Consider the following 27,155-nt stretch of genomic DNA (forward strand, 5'->3'; position numbering starts at 1 on the left):
AGAGGATGAATGAGGATGATATGTATGAGTGTAAATGAAGTGTAGTCTTCTGCAGTCTCAGTTCGACCATTCCTGAGATGTGCGGTTAATTGAAACCCAACCACCAAAGAACACTATATCCACGATCCAGTATTCAAATTCATATAAAAATAACTGACTTTACTAGGACTTAAATACTGGAACTCTTGACTTCTAAATCAGATGATTTGGGAAGACGCATTCACCACTAAACCAACCCGGTGGCTTAATTCATGAGAAGCTAAGTAAATGAATGTTACTTACCATTATTAATATGAGGGGCAATCGACTGAGATTTTAATTTCAACTCTTGCTTCTTTAATTGATGAACTTATTCAAGTAGACACTAGAAACAGCCATTAAAAACTTTTAATATAAGTATCAATATTGTGCACTAAATTATTAATAACTAATTGAATTACCATAAACCATGAACAAGATGAGTTCTATAGTATTTTACTGAACAATCATAAAGAAAATAGATTTTGTGTATGTAAGTACATGTATATTTGTATGTTGGGTGCCATAACCTCCATCCAACAATTGCAGGTGATCCAACATGGAACAAAGTCATTTCAAAAAATGGCGTACCATTACCAAGAATAACAATCATTCCATGTAAGGTTTATAAAGAAGAGTGAGGAATAAAGTAGTTTCACATTGTCTTCTCTAATGTACCGAGTATACTGTACATGTAGAGAACTCAAGAAATGCTGTTTGATTGACAAAAGATGAATTTTTTTCGGAAAAATAGTGACATATAAATAGAGCTGGGAGATATATTATGAAAAGGAAGCATGGCATAGAAGAATTCTACTTTTTCAGTAAGGAAAATATTGAAGACCCAATTATCTAAAATTAACCTATAGTAAAGTGATATTGATAGGTTTCTGATCTTAAACATACAATTTTCAATGATTTTTGTAAGAACAGCATACTATTAATATCCAGCGCTACACAGATACGATTGAAAATAAAACAAAGCCCCTGATACTGAAAAAAGTGATTTTCGGAGAAAATTACTGCTTGTAGTTCTAGATAATGTTCATTTCCACACTACAAACAAAATGTCTACTAAATATTTCACACTTCATTTTTTTTTTTTAAGTTCCAAGTTCCTGAAGGAATCATTTCATGGAATTAATTTTCACAGCAACAAACAAGTAAAAATTCGTGAATAAAAAAATATTAGACTTCAATACAAAGAAATCTTTGCTATTGGCACAATAAAAACTGTTAAAATGATATGAGAAGTGTACAGTTGTATCTCGGGATTATTTTGAAAGATAGATAAGATTATATTTATTGAATAAACCGTATTAAAACAATAATGCTTTGTCTCTTTATTTACTGAATGGTCCTTGAATAACTTTAATTTAATTTCATGTTTTCAATGATTTTAAATTCTTCAATTAATGAAGAGTTAATTAATAATTATATTATTCCCATAAAAAAATTAATAAAATGTATAAATTTTTATAACAGGATGTACAAAGACAACGTAATAAATTATAGAATCGTGGAATAATTAAAAAAAAAAAAAAAAAAAATTAGTAACCGTGTCACAGAAATAAATACGTTATGAAAAAATTAACTCAATTAGTCTCATTATTTCTATAGGCATTTTAAAATTTGTTAATAATAATAATTATAATTTTTTTTATTGTTTTTTTACAATCAATTTTTTCAAGGCTACTGATAAAAATTAAATTAATTGAAACTAGAACATTAAAAATCAAATAATTTCTTCATCGTAAGTAACTGGAATAACCGAGTAAATAAAATTTTTGTAAAATAATATTGTGTATTAGTAAAATTAGTAAAAATCTTAAAACAAATTGGTGTGCAACAAGATTATGTTGTCACTCAAATCGTGTTATTCAGAACCGATACAAAAAAAAAAAAAAAAAAAAAAACTATTTTCTGGTTTGGTCAATCGATAAGATATTATACAATAAAATAAAATAAAACAAAACAACAAAGCCGATACTAAAATCACAATGAAATGCGTTTGGCACAGAGGTTGAGGACCGAGAGAAGGTTGTGTGACGCTTATACTATCGCAGGTCACGACCAATGGACTTGCTGCTTGTTCGCCTCTGCTCAGTCTCTCGCTTCATTTACTTAACACTGTTATCAGACATTTGGTGTGGAGAGTGCGAGATGGCAGCGTCTACTAGCAGCACGACTGATTTAGAAGATGCGGCCAAGACTGCCTCTCTTTGCCGTTGTCCAAATAAACAGTATTCAGCTCCGTTTTGGTTAAAAGTTAAACAGTTATTTAGTGGTAAAAAAAACAGTAAAAGTGATGAACAAAAGAAAATTAAAAAAAGTGAAAAATCTTCGTCGCAAATTTCTAATGGAAAAATATGTAGTAAGTACTTTTTCACGCACGTTCTCTATTTCTCTGTCGATTAATTTTTTTAAATTTTAACTGTTGTCGTAGAACAATGAAGAATGACTATATGATATTTTCTTTTTTAAAAGACAGTTTTTTTAATATTTAGTATAATAAAATACACAAAACTCACCGGGTCGGTCTAGCGGTAAAACACAACATCGTAAATCAGGCTGATTTCAAAATCGAGGGTTCTTAGGTTCAAATTCTAGTAAAGGCAGTTACTTTTATTCGGATTTGAATAATAGATCGTGGATACCGGCATAATTTGGTGGTTAGGGTTCAATTAACCACAATATCAGGAATGGTCGGCCTGAATCTGTTCAAGACTACACGATTACCAGTACATTTACAGTTACACTACGACTATATAAATAAATAGACTATATATGACTATAAAAAAACGACTATATAAATAAATAGATATTTTTTTTAAAATACACAAAGATATTTCGTACAGATCGAATGTAATTTTAGTAAAAATCCCTTTCGTAAAACAGAACAATAAATATAAAACAATTATAACATCTTATAAAACAACATATTTTCACAATTATATATTCTGTTTTCATACAACTTCAAAAATTAAAATAAAGAAAACCCACGAGTAATCTTTTTTTTTTGTTAAATTTATTTTTGATATATTTTTGAAGTTGTTTTGCGTATAAGTCTGCGCAAAGAAAATTTTATCTTTTTTTTGAGAAAAATCAAACGAACAAATAGGATAAATAAATTAAACTTGAAAAACAAATTAGAAAATTATAACTCGTATACAAATTATCTAAAAATGAATTACGGAAAATCATAAATAAAAAAAATGTTTCTTTAGAGATAAAGTATATTAATTTCTTAATTTATATCTAACCTGGAGAAATAAATAGTTTTTTATTTATTCGTAATTTTGTTACTGATAAAGTATAATGAAATCATAATTATAAAGAAATTTATATAAGTATTTATTATACCTTTATTTGTGTGAATTACTTTTTTTTTCTTTTTTTATAATTTGAAGTCGTTCAAGAAGAGAATGGATCAAAGGATTTTCGATGCCATATTTGAAATAATGGATTAATCCATTAATATTTAGATTTTAGGTTCTTTTGACATATCTTCCGTAATCAAAAATTGTAAACGCAAAGGAGACATTTAAATTTCTTTATAAAATTTTAAATTTTTCTAATCCAATTGTTTCCTTTTCTTTATCATGTCCTATCTCGCGATGTAAGGCTTTCGGCTATTTTTTATACTAGCTTCGCTTTTCAGCCAGTCTTCCTTAAACTACGGTTGTCTCTTTCACTTGTTAATTCACTAATCTAACGTTCCTACTCTCTTCTGGATCTTTTTCTTCTCCTTCTCCTACTTCCCTTCACTTTTTACATCAGCGATTTTAATCCCGTTTCCAGCGACGTGGTATTATTCCGTCCCAAAATGTTTCTCCATATCCAAATATTCGTTTTATTAATAAGTTCGACAATCTTTGCATTACGTTTCTGAATAATTAAAAAATTCGTTAAGTGTAATTATTAGCTTCTCAACTTAACCGTTCAAATAAGTATGTTGCTCTCTTAAGATTTTCTGATAAACCTAGATTACATATGATTTATACTCATGCCAAAAACAGACTTGACAACTTCAATGAATCATCCGGTTATGCCGGCCTCCGTGGCGCGAGTGGTAGCGTCTCGGCCTTTCACCCGGAGGTCCTGGGTTCAAATCCCGGTCAAGCATGGCATTTTTCATACACGCTAAAAACATTCATCTCATCCTCTGCGGAAAATATGCTTACCTGCAGACCCGGAGGTTAAACAAACATCAGGTTGCGAGGTAAAAACTGAGGATGGAATCTTAACTCCTGTTACAAATTTGCTTGTCAACTCGTCTTCTCTTTGGTACTGGATAACCGTGCTTAAAGTAGATATTTCGATTTAATAGGAGCATCTCTTTTACGTTAAGCGTTGGAAATGAAGTGTCAGAATTTAAAAAATCTTTATAAGTCTTTAGATTATTTGATGCATTGTTATAAATACATACATTAGCGTATATTTTACTTTAAGTTTAAACTAAAATTAAAAAATTGTATATATTAGCTTGTCTGTTAGAGAAGGGGTAATGATTTTTGTAAATAGTTTTAAAAAATTGGATGAAGGAATGGGAAATGTTAAGAGATGTATATCTCGAAAGAAGCTAAATAGTTAATTTTAGGGACGAACTTTAACCGATCAAAAATAATATTTAAGGAAAATTTAAATATAATATTTTCAAAAATATCTCTAGAAATAATAATATTTGAACATTTTTGAAACAAAATTAATATTATCCACTAATTTTCATAATTTTATGAAAATTATATTTCATCATTTTTTGTTTAATTTTTCGTCCTATAGGTGTGAATTTTTAACTTCAAGTTTAAAATAGCTTTTAATCTGTTACAGAAGTAGGGGGAAGAAATTTAATGATTTTAAAAAGTAATAATTTGTTAAAATTGCTCAAACATTTTTATTTCAGAAGTAATTAAAAAATACGTTTTATGTAACTTGTTAAATCAGAGTACCTAACCCATCTACAATTTTGTTAGAACTTAAAACAATTTTAACTCGTTTAAAAAATTATGTAATTTTTTAATTAAAAAAAAAATCTGATGTGGACACCACATGACTTCCTTGTACGCCTATAAAATTACATATACACATTTCTTTAAAATGTAAAGTACATGAAATTTTATTTCATTAATAACTTCAGATATTTTTTCTTTTTTTTTATTGTTATTAAATTATTATTTATTGTAAAAATGTTTAATTATTAATAAACCAATATATTTGAATTAAAAAAAAGTTAAAAAAAGATATATGTATATGATGTCGGATTCGAATCGATGTGTGTTCCCCTTCTAAGATCCACATATTTCATTAATAAAGATTTCATTTGGCTTTAACTCTGGAACTAATGAAAATAAGTACTACTTACGAATATCGTTGAAAATCTCTCAATGAGGGCTTATTACTGCAGTTAAAAAAAATTAAAATTTCTTACTTTTTTTGAAAATCTGTTTTATTATTATTTTATAAATTTATGTCTGTTTTATTCTTATTTAAATACATGCATGCATTCCTACAAAAAACGCCATCGGTAAAAAAAAATCGTATATGAGAAATTTAAAAAGCGATAAACCTGCGTCTTGATAAAATTAACAAAAATAACACGTATAAATAATGCAAAATAACAATTACTCAGAGTGAGTTAAGAATATCCAAAATGGACGGATATGTATTCATCCGTTTAGACTGCTTCAAATTTCCTAAATAAATACATAGTTAAACAAACTGCTTCACAGGACCAAAATACAATTAATTTTAAAAATTTTCTGTTAATCGGCTTTCTTTTTCTATATATAATCTCCATTGAGTAATTTCTCAGAGATTTCTACTTCTTCAGAAAGAATTTTTTTTTTTTAAAGAAAAATTCATTAAAACATGATTAAAATTTTAAAATGGCTGTTTACTTTGGCGTTACTAAATTTGACGTCCAAAATGCATGTTTACTGAATTATTTTCCAATCGGTATAATTTGATCAGTTAATTTCCAATAATTTGGAACGGTGTCCATGGTAGTTTACACTAAAACTCCGTAAAGATTTAAGGAAAATATATTTTTTTCTAATGTTAATGTTAAAGAACAATTTAGATCCGGAGTAACAGTACATGGTCAAAAGATAAAGACGCTACGATTTGCTGATGATATAGTAATTCTAGCCGAGAGTAAAAAGGATTTAAAAGAAACAATGAACGGCATGGATGAAGTCCTACGCATGAACTACCGAATGAAAATAAACAAGAACAAAACGAAAGTAATGAAATGAAGTAGAAATAATGAAGATGGACCACTGAATGTGAAAATAGGAAGAGAAAAGATTACGGAGGTAGAAAAATTTTGTTATTTGGGAAGTAGAATTACTAAAGATGGACGAAGCAGGAACGATATAAAATGCCGAATAGCACAAGCGAAACAAAATTTCCGTCAGAAATATAATTTACTTACATAAAATCTTAATTTAAACATCAGGAAAACATTTTTGAAAATGTTTGGAGCGTAGCTTTATATGGAATTGAAATTTGGACGATCGGAATATCTGAAAAGAAAAGATTAGAAACTTTTGAAGTGCGGTTCTATAGAAGAAGTTAAAAATCAGATGGGTGGATAAAGTGACAAATGAAGAGGTGTTGCAACAAATTGATGAAGAAAGAAGCACTTGGAAAAATATAGTTAAAAGAAGAGATAGACTTACAGGCGACATATTAAGGCATCCTGGAATAGTCGCTTTAATATTAGAGGGTCAGGTAGAAGGAAAAAATTGTGCAGGCAGGCAACGTTTGGAATATGTAAAACAAATTGTTAGGGATGTTGATGAAGGGGGTATACCGAAATGAAACGACTAGCACTAGATAGGGAATCTTGGAGAGCTGCATCAAACCAGTCAAATGACTGAAGACAAAAAAAACTGTTTTTTTTTTATAATAAATAATTACCGATTTAATTTTTCTTAATAAAAAATTCTTTATGCAAATTTAAAAAAAATTATTAATACTATTTTTGGGGTATTAAAATCATCATCACTTTTCTTTTGCCTTTAGAAGTCGACGAATAATCATTATAAGGAATTCTTTTTGTTGTACATTACTCTTAGGAAATATACTCTATAACGGTGCATACTTGTCATATAATCATTATCTTGACTTGAACCGCATTTAATTTTTATTTTCCTAGAATTTTATGTCTTTGACAAAAAACGGAATGGAAATGAAACACGAGTTTGTGACGGATTTTAAATGCAATCGATAGATTTTTTCACAGAGAAAACAGGTTTACTGATATATAATTTTGTTACTTTTGGATGCAATTTAGAATAAGTTTTTCATACTTTTATTGAAGAAATCTAGTAATTTTAAAAGAAATAAATATATATTATGATTATCCCATCTTAGATCCGCCATATTAAATTTTATTAAGCGGTCAGATTTTACCGTAGTCTAAGTCAGTAAATTTATTACATAGCAAATACTACACTCAATCGCTCTCTCTCTACAGATCGTCCATTCACTTCTCCTGGCTAAATAAAGTATTTAAGCCTATCCAACACTTTGGAAGATTCACATTTTATAGCATTCACGTATTTATTGAATAAGTATTAATTTTTAACGCCATTCCATTGGCTGTTCTTAGATTATAAACATAATTTCATAATTTTTTTATTCTCTACATCATTATCATTTTTAAATAGATTATTTTTCATTTCTGCGTATATTCTGTCCATAATTTAATATCCTATTATAACTTGTGGGGTGGGGGGGGGGGTTCTTCAAAAAAGTCAAGAGTATTCAGGTTAGAATTGCTCGTTGTAGTAAATTAAAAATTATAACATTTCAATTTATATTAATAAAATAGCAGATTCGGCAATGCTTCGCTACTGCTAGATTTGAATATATAAATAGATTAAATGAATACAATTGTAAGTTTGATAAAACATTTAAAAAATGAACATTACCGAACTTCACAAAATTTAACTTTATTTCTTTTTCCCTATTTCCCTTCTTCCCTTTTCCCCTATTACATTTTCCCTACTTCCATTTCCCCTTTTTCCTTTTTTCTCTGTTGCCCTTTTTCCCGCGCGTAAGTCGGTCCAATAATTTTTAATCTATAGCTGACAGACACACGAACATTGCCTTTTATATATATAGAAGAAGAAAGTCTGTTTGTATATTTCTTTGTTTAGTAACAAACATTAGATATATTATAATCTCGACACCGGCCCCACCTAGCGGGTGTAGTTTTTGCAAAAGTTTTTCTTTTCATGTAACTAATATATATTCTATGAATATGAGCCAAATCGGATTGATTATAAGTGCAATTTTTCCAAATATCTCAATCACATCGCCATCTAGCGAATCCATTTTTTGCATAGGTATTTCTTTCTATGCAAGTAACACGTATTCTAAAATGAGCCAAATCGGACCATAAATACAATTTTTCGAAATATTTCGATCCCAGCGCCACCTAGTTTGGGGTCCAAACTAATTCAGAAACCTTCGCGGGCGTACAACTCACCAAAGTTTCATCGGAACCAGATGATTGGTATAGGAACGCATACGGGACAAACAAACAAACATTCATTTTTATATTTATACTAGCAGACCCGGCAATGCTTCGCTATTGCTAGATTTGAGTATATATAGATAGAGAGAGAAAGTATAAATGAACACAATTGAAAATTTGATTAAAAAATAAACAAATTGACATTACGGAACTTCACAAAATTTTACCTTTTACTTATTCTCCTCCCCCTTTTCGCTTTCCCCCTTCTCACTTACCCCTCCTCCAGTTTCCTTTTTACCCTTTCCCCTTTTCTCTTTCCACCTTTTCCATTTTTTCCTTTTGCACGCGCGTAACTCGGTCCATTAGTTTTTTGGTCTGTAGCGGACACACATACAAACATTGCCTTTATATATATATATATATATATATATATATATATATATATATATATATATATAGAAATAAAAAGTCTGTTTGTATGTTTGTTTGTTTCAAATATCTCGACACCGACGCCACCTAGCGCGTATAGTTTTTGTAAAAATATTTCTTTTCGCGTAACTAATATTCATGTTCTGAATATGAAACAAATCGGTCCATAAATATAATTTTTCAAAATATCTCAACCCCAGCGCCATCTAGCGCATCCATTTTTTGCAGAGATAATTGTTTCCGTTTAAGTAACATCTATTCTGAATATGAAGCAAATCGGACCGTAAATACAATTTCTCGAAATATCTCGAGCCAGTGCCACCTAACGGGTCCAAACTAATTCAGAAACCTTCGCGGGCGTGCGCACAACTCACTAAAGTTTCATCGTAATCGGATGAACGGTTTAGGAAGGCATAAGAAACATATAGACAGACAAACATTCATTTTTATATTTATATAAGATTACAAACATTTATTTACAAAATATATTGACTAATCGATTCGTAAAATATTTTGGAGATTTTCGGCTATCTAGTGCAGCTTTCTTAATTCGAGATTAGGACAATAGACCTAAGACTATTGTTCTAGTAATGCATGTACTAAAATGACTTCTATCAAACCAAAACAAAAAACTACTAATTTTACATTTTCACAGCATAACATTTAGGATTTCGATAAAAGGACGTTATTTTGCTTATTTTGTTAAATTTATTCCAATCGTTTAAAGATAATCCGACTAGTTTTAAAAAATATTAAGTTAAAATATTTTATAATGCAAAAATATTACTTTACCGATAGAGTTTTAAATAATACCGATTAAATATCTATGAACATTTTGCATCTTCTTTTAACACACTTTTATTTTTTAGTAAATTAAAAATTCTAATATTTCCTTACATTGATGTTTAAGAGCTTTTTACGGTTTCTAAAATTAAATAAATCTTTATTTGTTACTAAATAAATAATATTCATTTGTATTAAACCAGAAAATAAATAAAAAATGTTTCGCGTTACACACTCCCCAACACTTCAGCCTGCGAGAAGGAACATTATTACCGTTCCGTCTCCTTTTTTAATGAATTAGTAAATAATTTAAAAGATTTTTCACCGATTTATTGAAATTAAATTAAAATATTTCTTATTAAAGAAATAATATTCTCCTTTCTATTGATACTATTAAGATAAAAATTAATTTTCTATAACCCAAAAGCATAATCCCGAGGTCGAATCTTATTATTCCTGGAATTAATGGCTGTGTTATTTTCAGGTTTGACTTGTGTCTCGTTCAGGTTCAACCACTCAACTATTGCATTTCATATTCGAACATAATACAATATCATCAATATTAATCTATAAAAGTATATTTTTATAAAATAATGCGGACGATAACCATTTATTCTTTTTTATCTATTAATCTTGTTCGGAGTTTCCATAAGGGTTTCTTTGACTTTGGATCACACAAATCAAGAAAATGCGAAAAATCTTCATAATGAAAAAAAAAATGGAATCCAGAAAAACTATGTAAATACTCTAAAATATTACCGAGCGTGAGTTAAGACTTTCTGGAACGGTATGGATATGTTTACTTTTACCCTAAATCTTTTAGAAACTAATTTTCTTAAATTTTTATATGAAAAATGGTCTGAGTATAAGAATAACAACACGTTATACACAATGACGCTATTAATATCCAAAACTAAGAAACAATATCGAAGAAAAATGAGAGATAGATTTTAATCATCTTTGAAGACAACATAATTTTTTACGTAAAAATTTTTTTCGCTTCAAATAAACAAAAAAAAAAAAAAACCAGAAAATTCACTAGAGGAATGTCTTCTGTATAGTAGAAAATTCGTTGTAATTAAACCATTTGGTTGAAAAACAAAAAACGGGTCGAATTCAGAATTTCCTAACTGTTGTTAATATCGATGAAAAGTAACATTTATACGTTCATTTTATTATGTAAAATTCGTCCATTATGACGCCTGGCGTCAAGAATGGACCACAAAGCAGAATAATCAAATTTCATATATTTCTCAGAAACCGCCGGGTTTTGACTTACCACGTATGGTTAACGTTAAACAGAATACGAACTCGGTATGGTAGGTCCGCCTATTTCCTGTATAAATGGGGTAAAACACCGACGCCCCTCTGTGAGTGTGGTGAAAATCAAACTGTTAAAAACATTACAGAATTTTGCCCTAGGACAGCTTATAAAGAAACTCCTGAAGATTTCCTGATGGCGACTCCAAAATCAATGACTTATATTAATTTGTTAGATGTTTATAATTTTTAATTGTAATTGGTGTTGTACCTTGGTGCCGTACGCTAAATAAATTATGTAAAATCCAAATATATGGAAATTTAAAAGAGATTTAAAAATTTTTCTATTTTTTAGCAATTATTTTTAAATTTAATTTAGGAGTTTATTTTGCAGTTTCAATAGTGGACAAAGAGATCAAGGATATAATTTACATATTCATATAGCGGATAAAATTATCGTCTGAAACGAACATAATAAAGAGATAATCGATGTCTTATAGAAAAAAAAAATATATCGTAAAATAAAATTGAAGTCACAGATCTAGCACTTTTTTTTAGTAATAAACTTGGATAAAAAAATATATAACCTAATTTTCACTGGAAAAAACGCATTTATTTTATTAATGAATTTACTAATAAATAAATAAATTTTTTTATCAAAGAAATAAAAGTAATTTGATAATTTCTAGAATAATAATCTTCTTTATAAGAATAAGGCATATTGTAATTTCAATAAAATTATTCTTGTTACCAGACGTATATAAAAATACTATTAACATAAGATATTTTTTGTTTAAACTACTAAAAAAAATGTATTGCACTTCTTTAATTTCCCGGCTATATAATATAAATAAGAAAAGTATACGATTAGTCAAAACGTCGCTACGGTGTTTTGTAAAAATCTCCACTTTTCACACTCTTAGGAGGCAACAAAAAAAAAAAAAAACAATATTCCGGATGGACGAATGTATATGATACAATGATTTTTTCTAAACATTTTCCAATTAGACTGATCGATTTTTACTTCCTTATATAAAATAAAGGAAGTATTGTGATCGGAAAAGATTTCGGTTTCCAGATTTCAACGAAAATATTCATTTTGATCATCCCAGAATCTATTTTGACTACTTTCGATGTGACGTCTGAACGTACGTATGTATCTCAAATAACTGAAAAACGATTAGCCGTAGGATGTAGAAATTTTGGATTTAGGACTGTTATAACATCTAGTTGTGCACCTTCCCTTTTCATTGAAAACGACTGAACTAAAAGTGACCAAAAAGCACAAACTCCAAAAAGTTTGGATTTTGGACTTTTTCTTAAGTGCAGTAATACAGTCAGAGAGTTGGAAAACAATGTTGAGTTGCAGTAATACAATGAGAGTTTTCCAACTCTCATTGTAGAGTTGAGAGTTTTCCAACGATATATCGTAAGTGGTACTTATTTTCATTGGCTCCAGAGTTGTAGCCAAATAAAATTTTAATTAATGAAATATTTGGATCTTACAAGGGGAAGGCACATCGGTTCGAATCCGACTTAATCTCCTTTTTTTAACTTTTTTTTCTTTTATTTAAATATATTGATTTATTAATAATTAGTAATCCCCGATTGTAAAAAAAATCTTACGATAAATAATAATCCAATTATAATTAAAAAAAATATATATATCAAAAGTTTTTAATCAAATAAAATTTTATGTACTTTTCATTATATATATATATATATATATATATATATATATGTAAATGTAATATAACAGGCGTACAAGGAAGTCGTGTATTGTTCACATCAGATTTTTTCATAATTTGGTCAGCAGGTATCTAAATATGGTATTATTGTGTTAAAAGTTTTTGGGAATTTTTAGTCAAAAAATTTGACAATTTTTTATGGACTTACGTGGTTTAAAAAATACTTCAAAGTAAAAAGATAGCACTAGTGAGTACACAACATTTAGCAAAAAATATGTGGAAGATTTTTACATAAAAACTTTTACGTTTAATATAATCACACAGAGGGACACTATTATAATTGCCACTCGAATATAGTTTAATATAACATAATCTATTTATGCAAAATTTTTCTGCCGTTGTAAAAATTTTTATGCTGTGCAGTTAACCCACAATTCGCAAATATTTTATGATGAATCAAAGTAAAGATTTAAAATTTCATTTGACATTACTATATATTGTCGCCGAATGGCTTCGGCGGCACGTAATTCATAACCTTGTAGTGGCCCTGAAAAGGGCCGTTTTTTGCGTTAGCTCTGAGAAGAGCTGTTGGGTCCGGAAGCTGGTCTCCGGCAAAGTCGGGGAGTTGCGGCTCGTCTATTGAAGTCTGACCAGGCTTTCCCTCAGCAGCAGCTGGGTCCACGCTGTAGCGGGGTAAACACAAATGGGGGCAACCTAGTGGTGGTCCCCAGAACTCCGCAGTGTCGGATCGGTGACGATCGTCCTTCGCGATTCGTCCTCGGCGCGGCCGAGGCGGTTCTCCCCGAGCGATCCCACGCTGGGCTGGCTCCTGCTGCCGAGTCTCCCGGCCAGGGCGATTGAAGCCCGGCGAGCTGAAGCGGGAAGGTAGCGTCCGCGTCCAGCGGCTCCCTCGGCCAGGCCTGCTACTCCGGCGGGGATGTTGGCACCCGCCGAGAGGTCCCACGTTGAACCGGCCGGGGAACCTCTTCTGTCTTCTTCCATCTTCTTCTTTTTGGTCTTCTCCAGGTGGTGGTCGACGATGATATGAGAATTCGGAACGGAACGGAACGCAAAGATGGCGGGAGTTTCATTTCTCCCTTCGAAAACGCAGAGCCTGGACGATGTCCCTTGCTGCTGTATCTATCTATTATTCGGGCGTGTTTATGGGTTTATTTTAATGTCGGGTATGATTTTAATGGTTTCTTTTAATTTTATGGACGGATTTCGTATAGCGTTCCGTGTCCGTTCATGTCCAGCGTCATCACACCCAATTCTGGGTCAGTCCGCAGGAGGCTAGGCTTTTTAAAAACCCGTGCTCCCGACGTGATTCCCGTTCAGTCCGTCCACTGAAGTCCTTCCGGTGCTAACGCTTTATTGCCACCACAAGGGGGCATTGGTTAATTGGAGGGAGCAATGCGCCCCTTCTCCGGAGGAAGTTCCAATTGCTGATTTAATTAGATTTAATTGTAAGTTGTGTAGGAAAAGGTTAAGTAGAAGCTCTTCATCCACTTCTTTGTTGGCTACCCTTCAGGACGCATCTCTGCTGGGCTCATTCCCGGACTCCCGTCCGGAACGTTGGGTCGCTTAGACGGTCTTCTTTCTTCTTCATCTTCTTCTTCTTCTCCTTCCGATGACCTCTTCGTTCTTCTTTGGCCTGCACTTTCCGAGAATTGGCAGTAACCTTGAAAATTCCCGTGGCCCCGAAGGGCTGAACGGGGAAAAGTGCAGGTTTCTTCTTTCTTCGTTCTTCTGTTCATTCAGTGGCCGCTGGGCAGATGGCTGCTGGGCTGGTGGCAGCTGGGCTCGTTCCCTCTTCTTCTTTCTTGAAAGGAAAGGGAATAGGGAACTTACAATTTTTGATGATACCTATTCGCGGTCGCGGTTATGGAGCGGCGATCGCCTTTGTAGAAGAAGCAAGAAGCAGGTTCATTACCACACATAATAATATTAATCTCCAGACACACGTGTGTCCGGGAAGGGTTTGGGGGGACCGCGTGGCCGCAGTGAAGAAACCATTTATGTTTGTTGTGGTGGCTGTTGTGAGTACCTGTAACAGAAGAAACAGAACACATACGAAAAAAAAAAAAAATTGTATTTTATTATTTTAGGATGGCGGGATTAAAGGAAGGGCGTTTCCCTCTCTATTTCGGGGAGTGCTTAACCAAAGGCCGAGATGGCACGAGCCGCTCTACACCCACGTCTCTCACGTTTCTGAAACAAGAGAAACAAAACACACGCAGGAAAAAAAAACGGCGTTTTTTCTTACCCTCTTACCCGTTTTTGGCGTTCTCTTACCCGTTTTTGGCGAGACAGTATAACTTGTTGCCTTGTTTTACAATTAACACTTAAAATTTATTCACTCGCGACCCCGGAAACGTTTCTAACGCGTTTTACCGTATATGGCTCATGCGATATGGAGGCCCCTAAGCCTGGTTTGTCGATTCTCGGCTCCCGGACCGCACCATCACGGTGGTTCGTCCAGAACGGCGTGAGGCCGCTTCCTTACAACTGTCGGGGTTGGGTCCTCTCGGCAGATGTCCCGAAGATGACTGTGTTCGAACACAGCCGCTCTCCCGAACAGTCTGCGCGCCTGCGCCACTCCCACCTCGGACACGGATTGCAATATCGGATCGGAGAGTGGCGTTCCTGACGAACCACGGAGCTCCAAATATCGTCCGTAACGCAATGTTTTGGACGGCCTCAATCTTCTTTTGAAGCGAGGAGCTCATGAGAATTCACTCTCGTGCTCGCTCTTTTATTGGAGCCTGAGAGTGGTGGGGCCGCAGCGCCGCTATGGTGGGAGAACTGCGCGGCGGTAGTGATGCTGTATCAGCGCGTCCGTATACTGTGCGCTAGCTCATATTGAGTTGCTACAGTGTTTGTCCGCCGATATTAAATTATGCATAATATATAATACTGTATATAATTACTACCACTTAAAATTACTTTATATAAATTCTTCAGAATACTGAAGTCAACATCATTATAAAGATAAAAGTTTTCAAAAAATTCCCTCTCCTAAAATTAATCATTCAATTTTTATTAATTGTTAATTTTATTGGTAAAAAGGAAAAATAGAACCTATTTTCATATTCCCAGGCTCATTAAATATGACGATGATGAATAAAGTTATATCAATTTTTTTCTTTTTAAATTGTAGATAGCACAAAGTTGGTTCATTATATAGCTTTTATCGTAAATACTGGATATAACTTTTGTTAGGACGATATATCGAAGTATAACCGATATTGGGTGCGTCAATATGCATGCGTAGATTAACATCGACTAATTTAGGTTAGACAATACTATATTGGGTGTGACAAATTATGAAAACTAACATCGAAAAATTCAGGTTAGGACGACATATCGAATTATAATCAATACGATAAATTTAGGTTAGAACGATGTAAAACATCAAGTTATATATCTTACCTTTATTTAAATGATAAAAATCTGATGTGAACAACATATGACTTCCTTTACGCCTATTAAATTGCATGCACACATTTTTTGCTGCACTTCATTTAAACTTATTTCATTTGAAAGTGAGATACGATCCTCCAATTCTTTAATAAAGTGTACAGTTAACAGTTACACAATTGTATTGTGGTGGACACCACATTGCATGACAATTTTTTGTGGGATTCGTATCTGCATTTTACATTAGTTTATATATTAATTTTGTTTCACGTTGCTCAAGTAGTTATGTGGTGTAAGTGAGAACGTGTCGAATCCATAACCAAGCACACTTCGAATCCGACTTCATATACATGTGTTTATCAGATTTCATTTGTTTAGGTAGATTTCATAAAAAAACTACCTATTTTAATAGGTACCATGATTCGACTTCCGGAAAATTTTGATAAATCTTCGCGTTTCACACAGGCCAGACCTCAAAACCACCGTCAGTTCAAAAGTTTATATATTCATTTATATGTCTATATATTTTACTTCCTTATGGGCACGGTAACTGCCGTAATTATGCCCAATCACTTTCAAATTGATACATAAAATATAACGACCGAAAATCGGCCGAGTTCGTTAATGGGCGAAATCAGACTATGGGGGTGGAAATGGGGGACTTTTTCGAGAAAAAAAAATATCGCTATAACTTTCTTATTAAGAATTATTCGAATTCGTTTAAAATTCCTACTGTTCTTTGGATAACGGCCTAAAACTTATCTAAGTAAAGTTTTTTGATATAACCAACCATTGGCCTAGGCGGTGGAAAAAATGGGGTTTCGAAGATTAATAAAATCATACCGTCCGCCCTTAACAAGCACAGTATCGAATCGTTTTAAAGTGGTCGTTAGTCCTCTAAACATTACATAAAACATTTGTCTGAAACAATTTTTGATATTACCAACCCTTACTACAAGGGATGACCAAGGGATAAATTGTAAGAAGATGGCGTTTGTTATATGATTTTCTTTCTCTTTCCTGTTTACCCTCCGGGAATTACCGTTAAGGTTATTACTTCAGAGGATGATATGTATGAGTGTAAATGAAGTGTAATCTTCTACAGTCTCAGTTCGACCATTCCTGAGATGTGTAGTTAATTGAAACCCAACCACTAAAGAACACCGGTATCCACGGTCTAGTATTCAAATGTGTGTAAAATTGTAGCCATTGTCGTATTGAATAAATTTTGAAGTTTTTCTTAACTTTACGAAGGAATCGTTTTTATCCCCTCTTAGCACCGGTGAAATCAACCTCCACCTTCCGGCGTGCCGAAAGGGATATTTTTTTTAACTTTTTTTAATTTAAATATTTTGACTTATTAATAATTATTAACCTCTGTCTGAAATAAAGTGAAAAGTACATAAAATTTTATTTCACCAATAACTTCTGAATTTTTAATATTTTTTTTCTATTTTAATTATTGTTTATTGTAAAAAAGTATATGTAAAATGTAAATGTAAATATAAATGTAAAATCAATATATTTAAATTTAAAAAACTTAAAAAAAGATATATGTATATGAAGTCGGATTCCAACCGATGTGTCTTCTTCTAAGATCAAAATATTTCATTAATTAAAATTTAAATTGGCTATAACTTTTGAACCGATGAAAATAAGTACTACTTATGAATATCGTTGGAAAGCTCTCAATGAGAGCTTATTACTGCAGTTAAGAAAAAATCCAAAATGCAAACGTTTTCGATTTTGGGCTTCTTTGGACATTTTTAATCCAGATAATTGCAATCAAAAGGAGAGGTGCACAACTAAATGTTATAACAGTCCTAAATCCAAAATTTCAACATTCTACGGTTAATCGTATTTGAGTTAAGCGATATACATAAGTACGTACAGAGGTCACGCCGAAACTAGTCAAAATGGATTCAGGGATGATCAAAATGGATATTTATGTTAAAATCTGAAAACCGAAATTTTTCGCTATCACAATACTTCCTTTACTTCGTAAAAGGAAGTAAAAAGCAAGAAAGCTTTTTTAAATTACAGGTTTATTATTTAACAATACATTACTTTTAAGTTTAGTTTTTTCATTTACTCGTATTATTGTTAAATTTATATATGTCTGTTTTTACTAGCGTACCCCGTCGCGACTTCGCCCACAATATATATAGATGTAGCTTCACTCGCAATACGTTTTTAATATAAGCAATTTAAGATAAACAAATATTTATTACAATCCCATCTCCAGCATCTCCATCGCGGCTTCGCCCGTGCTCTATGGTTACTTGCGCTTCCCGTCACGATCAGGGGGTCGTGGCTCGCTTCGCTCTCCCTCCCCGTTTTCTCCCGTTTCTTTTTCCCTTACTTCCCTTTCCCCTTCCTCTTTCCTGTTTTATTTTTTCTCAATTCCTCTTCCATTTCCTTTTCCCCGTTTTCCACTTTTTTCCCCTTTTCCCTTTTACCTTTATCGATTTTTCCTTATTTCCCTTTCTCCCTTCCTCCCCGCGCGTAGATCGGTCCAGTAGTTTTTTAGTCTATAGCGGACACACATATCGGAAACATTGCAAAGGAATCGTAAAATATTTAGTATAGCGTATGTTGCTTTTACGTCTAACAGATAGCGTTGTTAACACGAAATTTAGTTTTTTATCGATTTGAACCCCTTAAAATCAAAATTTCGCAAAATCGTTTTTTAGTGCACGCCTACTTAAAGATACGAAGGTACCCTGAAAATTTCAAGTCACTACCTATAATAGTTTTGGTTGTACGTTGATATGAGTCAGTGAATCAGTCAGGACATTCTCTTTTATATAAGAGATATTATATGTAACCCATACACTCAATTTCAATTTAGTATGAATACTTTTTAATAAATGAAAATAATAAAAAAAAATCTCATTTTTCAGTTTTATACTGATCATATGCGAGTAAGAAATTTGACGTCACTGTTATATATTTATTTCACATATTCTTATTTATTTTTCAATAAAATTATCAAACGCGTATATTTTAAAGGTTGTCGTTACAAAAAAAAAAAAAAAAAAATGGTGTAAAATCAATCTGTACAATGCTTATAAACAATGATAATGAGAAAAATCAATGGATATTTATTTATTTATAATTTATTTAGATATTAAGTCTATCTTTCACATTTTGAATAAATAAATTTAACTTAATTTTTAGCATATCCTGTAACGATTGTCATTCTGTGATACATAGTCATAAAATAATTATTTACATCCTTTTTACTACGTTTCATAGTTTTGTAAATTATATTTTTAGTTTACTCGCTAAATTATATTACAAATTTCTATGTATTATTATTATTATTATTATTATTATTATAAGCAATTGTTTTATTTATTAATTTTTTTTTTTTACCTTTTCATGGTAAAAATTAGATCCGTAGTTAAGAATAAAAACTGCATAGTCAAAAAAAGTTAAATTATCAGTAATGTTAAATGCCATTACAATATATTTTTTGTAAATAGCGAAAGAATGCAAAACATTCATTTCTGGACTATTAGCACGTAAAACACACCATTTTTTTAAATATAAATAAACGCGATGGACTGACGTTATAATGTGAACGTGAAAATTAAATGCCCAACATAGCTAATGCAAAAATATGTTTTTCTCATTCTATTATGATAAACAATTATAATATTAATTGCAAGCTTAAAACTTAATATACGACATAGTGTGATATTTTTAAGAAATTATTTTCTATAATAATAATTTTTTTACGTTTTAATTTCATTCATTCAAATGAAAGTTCTCGTATATTTTAAATTATATTTGATTCTGGATAAACGAATATTTTATATATCTTACCCGATAATTTAGATGAATAATAAATTTTAATCAAATTATACACTTTTTTTTGTCTTCAGTCATTTGACTGGTTTGGTGCAGCTCTCCAAGAATCCCTATCTAGTGCCAGTCGTTTCATTTTGGTATACCGCTACATCCTACATCCCTAACAATCTTTTTTATTATCTCTACATCCCGGGCCGGACATTCAATTAAGTATACTCGGCCCGGGGGCGTGTCCTTTAACTCAAAGGGGGCCTCACCACACACCCCGGCTAAAAATCCGACACGGCAGGATTTTTAGCCATCTGATTTTTAACATTCTTCTATAGCACCACATTTCAAAAGCTTCTAATCTTTTCTTCTCAGGTACTCCAATCGTCCAAGTATCACTTCCGTATAAAGCTACGCTCCAAACATATACTTCCAAAAATGTTTTCCTGACGTTTAAATTAATTTTTGACGTAAAAAAATTATATTTCTGACTGAAAACTCGTTTCGTCTGTGCTATTCGGCATTTTATATAGGTCCTGTTTTCGTCCATCTTTAGTAATTCTACTTCCCAAATAACAAAATTCTTCTACCTCCATAATTTTTCTCTTCCTATTTTTACATTCAGTGGTCCATCTTCGTTATTTCTCCTACATTTCATTACTTTCGTTTAGTTCTTGTTTATTTTCATGCGGTAATTCTTGCATAGGACTGACTTCGTCCATGCCATTCATTGTTTCTTCTAAATCTCTTTACCCTCAGATAGAATTACTATATCATCAGGCAATCGTAGCATCTTTATCTTTTCTCCTTGTACTATTACTCCGGATCTAAATTGTTCGTTAACAACACAAACTGCTAGTTCTATGTAAATATTAAAAAGTAACGGGTATAGGGAACATCCTTGTCGGACTCCCTTTTTTATTACAGCTTCTTTCTTATGTTCTTCCATTATTACTGTTGCTATTTGGTTCCTGTAAACGTTAGCAATTGTTCTTCTATCTCTGTACTTGAACCCTAATTTTTTCCTTTTTAAAAACTTTACTCCATTTATACAAAACAATTAAGAGTAATGACTATCTACAGAGCCTGAGGTAATTACAGGATCCCGCGTTTTACTTTAGATAATTCCCAACCCATTTGTTTCGTTAGAAGAAATTAGAAAACTAAGGAATAGTTATATAAAATACATTTATTTAAAAAAATAAATTCAAAATGGATTTATAAATTTTAAGTCGATTGACATTATCTTCAATCACAAATCAGCAAAATTTTACAAAAAACAAAATTATATTTATCTATAATTCATTTAGTATGTAATTCATTTCTAAACTAGTTAAAAAACACAATTTTTAAGCCTTGTAAATTTTAACCATATATATGTTGTTCTTTGGAAACTTTAATCGGGTTATCCTGATTATTTTTTTTATCATCGGACTAAAAGTTGAAAGCTAAATGAAAATGTTGGATCCGCATGTAGGAATTAATATAATCATGTTTTGATTATTCTGACTCCGTATGCGTGCTGGCGCATATGTTCATACTGATTTATATCTATTTGTGAAATACAAAATTACTTTACACGCTAAGTTGTGAGATCGGAAATAAATCTTTAATCATTTCATCACAATCTTAATAGAAAAATACGTTTAATAAATGTCCACCTAGCTTTCTTACATAGAAAATTAAAATGACTCTAAAATGAATCCAATACTTATTGTATGCTATTTTTACTTATTAACCGATTGTGTTTTGACTATTTTTAATTCATTTGATTATGATTTTATGACTGTTTAGTGAATACATAAAGATTAACTAAATTACTTGTATCAATTTAAAAGAAAAAAATAGAAACCAACACAAAAAAAAATTAAATATATATATTTTAAGATAGAAAACATTAGTAAAACAATGTACATGTAAATTTTCTTTCAGTCAAATACTTACAAAAGTGTATATATTGCTCTATTTCTATTTTTTCTACGTTAGATTTAAAGCCCTCACAGTTTTCCCCATAGATTTTACCGTAATTCCCTACTGGTCACAATCCACATTTAGCAACTCTGTTTAGATATGTTAGGTATACATTAAAAATGTTTCTGTAAAAAACAAAACCTAACATATCACTTTACAAAATAAGACGTTCTATTAAAGAATAAATTATTTGCTAAAACTAATAGTAAAGATGATATTTTCTAAAACATCTTTAGACGAAAAATATTCTGAAAAACTAAAAATAATATCTTTAAGTACAGGAATATTTTCAGTCTTTTCCCCTAATTATTTAAAAATTTTTAATGAATATTAATGTATTTATTTAACAATATTTATTTTAAAATAATTGTGGTATTTATTTATCGTATATTAATGTATTTCTTTATCCAGAAGAAAATTACAATGAAATTGTAAACCGTACAGTAAGAGTCTCGCAAATATCATTTCTTCCGCTCAAAAAACAAAAATTTCTGTAATATAAATAAAACTGTTTTTAAAAACAATACTGATATCAAAAAAGGTAAAACACTACATTTCTATTATCAAAATTTGTTATTGAGAATTTTTTTAAAAAATTACATGTTAAATATATGTAATAGAAAATAGATATACAATAATAGAAAATAAACAATGTTTAAGCGTTCCACATAATAAACAAAAATAAGAAAAAATTTGTTACAAAACTCTTACCGGCCCGATTTTATTTATTAAACAATGAATAATCATAAGAATTGTATTATTTCTGTAAATGTAATATGTATTATATATAAATGAAATCGGGCCTGTAAGAGTTTTGTAACAATTTTTTCTTTTTTTCTGCTTATAATATGGAATGCTTAAACATTGTTTATTATCTATTATTGTATATCTATTGTCTATTTCATATATTTAACATGTATTTTTTTTTTAAAGAAAATTGTAAATTAATAACAGATTTTGATAATAGAAATGTAGTGTCTTACCTTTTTTGATGTCAGTATCGTTTTGTTAAAAACAGTTTTATTTAAATTTTTGTTTTTTTAGTGGAAGAAATGATGTCTTTTTTTTCGTTTAACCTCCGAGTCCACAGTTAAGCATTACTTCAGAGGATGAGATGAATGATTTGTAGCGTGTGTGAAAATGCCATGCCTGACCGGGATTCGAACCCGGTCTGCCAGACTCTTACCGTACGGTTTACAATTTCATTGTAATTCTTTTGGATATCACTGCATTTTGTTAGATTATTCTTTTAATTTTTTTTATGAATTACTGATTGTTGTCTTATGAATTTATTATTAAAATTTATTGTCATTTTAGAACAAATTGAATTTCACGGCCAATTTTATTTTTTGTTAACAGTCATATCATTCACTTCATACCATATATTTCCTTTTTTAATAAAACCACTATAATGACGTTTACGAATCGAAGATCCGTGATGTAATACTGTACTTATTACTTTGTAATTGTAACCCTCGATTTTTATCGTTAAATTTGATTTTACCAATCGAATTCATTTCTGTTTCATTTATTCCTTTTGTAATAAAACTAGTATAATTTCTTTTAGATTAATTCTTTTATTTTTTTAAAGAAGTGATGGGAATTAAAAAAATATTGTTCATGTTTAGTACTTTCAGTTACTATTAAAATAGCTGTAGTCTATTTTCTTTTAAATTTTATTATTTCAAGTACATTATCAAGTTTTTGTACGCTACCTAGTACTAATACTATGAAGTACTGCTATCTAGCGGCACAATTCGTAAAGGTACATTAAAAAAATAAATAAAACTATATATTCGAGTCGCGCGGTTCATCAAATGGGGAAAAAAGTCTAACAAAATACGAGGCATTTTTTGAAAGTATTCTTTATTACTAATCTAATTGAACTGAAATATAATGTTTTCACGCTTATTTACTTCTCCTCCATTTTCATTTCATCATTAGGTTAGGTCATGTTTAGAACTGTAAACGTAGTTCGTTGACTTCTTCGCCTCTTACCGACAAAGTTCTAACGAACTTCGTGAAAAATATTTAACGAACTTATTTCAAATTATTTGTCACAAAACTTAAAAAAAATAATCTAAGAATTTGGTTATAGTAAATAACACCATTGTACTTCAACTTAATAATTATTAATGTTTTATCATTGTACTTGCATAAATTAAACGATCTACCAGAAGTAAATACGTTTCTTAATGGTACGTCCAAACATCCAATCTATACACTTATGGCACATACCTTTTCGTTTTGATATTGATGGGCTTAACGGTAGTTCACTGTAATCCAATGAAGTATTGGCAAATGAAGAAAAAGGGCATATATTAGATACATGAACTGTTCGTTCACCCTTCATGAAGTCCATCAAGTGCTTTGTAATGAGATTAATCTCGTTGAAAGCTTCTCGGAGTTCACCTCACGTGTTACAGATAAGTATAGATCTATCAATTTATATGTGGGTGATACTTCGAACACCCGACGAAATAACATCTACATCAGATTGACGTCTGACAACATCCTTCAAGATGTCAACCAGGTGAACGTAGCTACTGAAAATACGTGTGGCATGGTTGAACGAAAGTACACTAATAACAATTGAATAAGAATTTTTCCTACGAATCTGCCACATGTAACACATCGAGTAAATACGTTTGATCATGTTTACCCCAACCACTTCTAAAAGAAATGTAATCGAAAAAATATTACCCGATATCAAATTACATTATTCTATATTTGTTTATAACTTTCTTTTTTCTTTTTCTTTTTTCCTGTTTAGCCTCCGGTAATTACCTTTCAGATAATACTTCAGAGGATGACATGTATGATTGTAAATGAAGTGTAGTCTCAGTTCGACCATTCGTGAGATGTACGGGTAATTGATACCCAACTACCAATGAACACCGGTATCCACGATCTAGTATTCAAATTCGTGTAAAAATAGCTGACTTAATAGAAATTTGTTTATAACTATTGTACTGTTAATAAATCTAAATACTAGACAACTAACTAATTTTTTTTCTTTTTTTGATGTTCTATAACCTACTAACAAATACTTCGTTTGAATTTTTTAAAATTGGACATTCCGTCCAGGAGACTAAATTTTCGGTTAACCGAATGATTGATAGTATATTAACGTTAACCTTCAACCTACTAATAAATACCCGTTTAAATTTTATAATTTCCCTTCCAAACATATAACTAAATTTCCGGTTAACCGAATAATACTATGATCAAGAGTATTTTTTTTTTTGCATACAACGTTAGTCCTCAACCTAATATTTATTATTTTCTAAACTAACTTTTATATTTTCATAAACTATTCACTGTTTTTATCATTCCACATACATTTATTTGACCCAATATGTAAATGAGCCAATTCTAAATAAACAGTTATGCGGGTAGGTTTCCTTAGCTTTCAATTATGGTTGACTGAGATCCATTCTAGGAAAGATTAATCCCGCGTGAAACTATTCTATTGGGCACTCGTAAGATATGTGTACCAATTTTCTTCCATGTAGAAATAGGTAATCAAGTGCTTGACATAAGGACAAGGACACCTGTTGTAACAACAGTCCCCAATCATACTCCATTGTTTTAAAGACTGGTGATTCATATAGCTTCTGGAGTGGTGATGTGTCATATATGTCACTCCATAGCATCATGTAACCCATCGGGTTGGTCTAGTGGTGAACGCATCATCCCAAATCAGCTGATTTAGAAGTCGAGAGTTCCAGCGTTCAAGTTCTAGTAAAGCAGTTACTTTTATACGGATTTGAATACTAGATCGTGGATCGGTGTTCTTTGGTGGTTGGGTTTCAATTAACCACATATCTCAGGAATGGTCGAACTAGGATTGTAAAAGATTACACTTCATTTACACTCATACATATAATCCTCATTCATATTCTGAAGTAATACTTGAAGGTAATTCCCGGAGGCTGTACAGGAAAATAAGAAGAAAGTAACATCAAGTACTCATGATCCTGATCGTCTTGACAACCTCTTTAAGGATGGTAATCCAGGATAACATCGCTAAACTTAAAGTCGTTGTAAATTAAACGAGTGTATACTAAAACAAGTGAATAAATATTTTCCTAAGAATTTACTGCCACGCGCAACTGGTAACCTTGAACATGTTTGTTTTATTATGTTTATCCCAACCACTTCTAATCGTAAACGAATCATCCGGTATCTGATTATATTATACCTATTATTATTATAAATTTGTTTATAATTACTGCATTGTTAATACACTTAATTAGTATTCTATTAACTATTTTTTAAATGTTTTATAACCTATTAACAAATATCCCGTTTGAATTTTTGAAATTGATCGCAAAATATTTTATGACCAAATTTATAATAATAATGTAAAACCATCGTATTTTAGCACACTTTGCTATACGATTTATATAGTTTGCGTTTCTTTTAGAAGCGGCTGGGGTAATCAAGTTCAAGGTCAATCGAATACAAATGAACAACTAACTGTATATGCGGTCGGTTGTGTATATATATAGATTTCATCTATATATACACACCGTAACCGTAGATTTCATACTCATACATAAGTAATGAATCACATTTATAAAAAACATGATTTTGTCAGTAATCCAAAATATAATACAACAATATAAAACAGGTTCTCTCTTTATGTTTTACTGCTCTCCCATTAATGAAGATATATGAATAAATTTACGACTATAGCCGTTCTCAAATAATCATTTAACTTAAAGCAAAAACCATTCCAAGTACATACTCAAGACATTCAATTTATGAAAAACGCTCATACAGCTTTTTAGCATTTTTATGAAATCCAAACCATGTATGTAATTTAATCACAAACTGGTTGCATCTTACAATTGAAAAGACAAGCAACCTTCAGCGCTTATTTCAATGCATAGAATTTGGTTAAACTTCCCTTTTTAAATCATAACCTGTTTTTAACATTTTCTTAAATGCCTTTAGTCATAGCCGTAAAAAAAGGAATCTGTACAAGAAATAAAACATATGTTTCGAATGAATAAGTTTATAATATATATATATATTTTTTTAATTTAAATTATACATTTTCTGTCGTTATGGATTAATCTAATCTATAAACACGCAATAAATTTTCATTATTGGCTTCTTTAATACCTAACTCTCATCAACCCATTTACCTAAAAATTATTTCGTTAAAAACAATTTCTATCGTAGGGAACTAGAGTGCTGATATCTTTTAAATTTTAACGAACGTGAAAAAAAATTCAATAGTAATATTTTCTACGTGCTAGACAGGAAATTGAAAATTTAAATGGGGA

General features: G+C 31.0%; 1 protein-coding gene across 2 annotated transcripts in view; it reads left to right on the forward strand.

The window, feature by feature from the left end:
- Positions 1-2,045: 2,045 nt before the first annotated feature.
- LOC142322399 (lysosome membrane protein 2-like) overlaps positions 2,046-27,155 on the forward strand; it is a 142,790-nt gene continuing 117,680 nt past the window's right edge. The window contains exon 1 of one of the 2 annotated variants that reach the window (XM_075361442.1): positions 2,046-2,392. In XM_075361442.1, coding sequence (XP_075217557.1) covers positions 2,095-2,392 — 298 coding nt within the window. In that variant the 5' untranslated portion in view covers positions 2,046-2,094. The remainder of the gene's footprint in view (positions 2,393-27,155) is intronic. The other variant, XM_075361441.1, reaches the window with a different exon arrangement.

Source organism: Lycorma delicatula, chromosome 3 (genome assembly GCF_047948215.1).
Source record: "Lycorma delicatula isolate Av1 chromosome 3, ASM4794821v1, whole genome shotgun sequence".
Classification (NCBI taxonomy): Eukaryota; Metazoa; Arthropoda; class Insecta; order Hemiptera; family Fulgoridae; genus Lycorma; species Lycorma delicatula.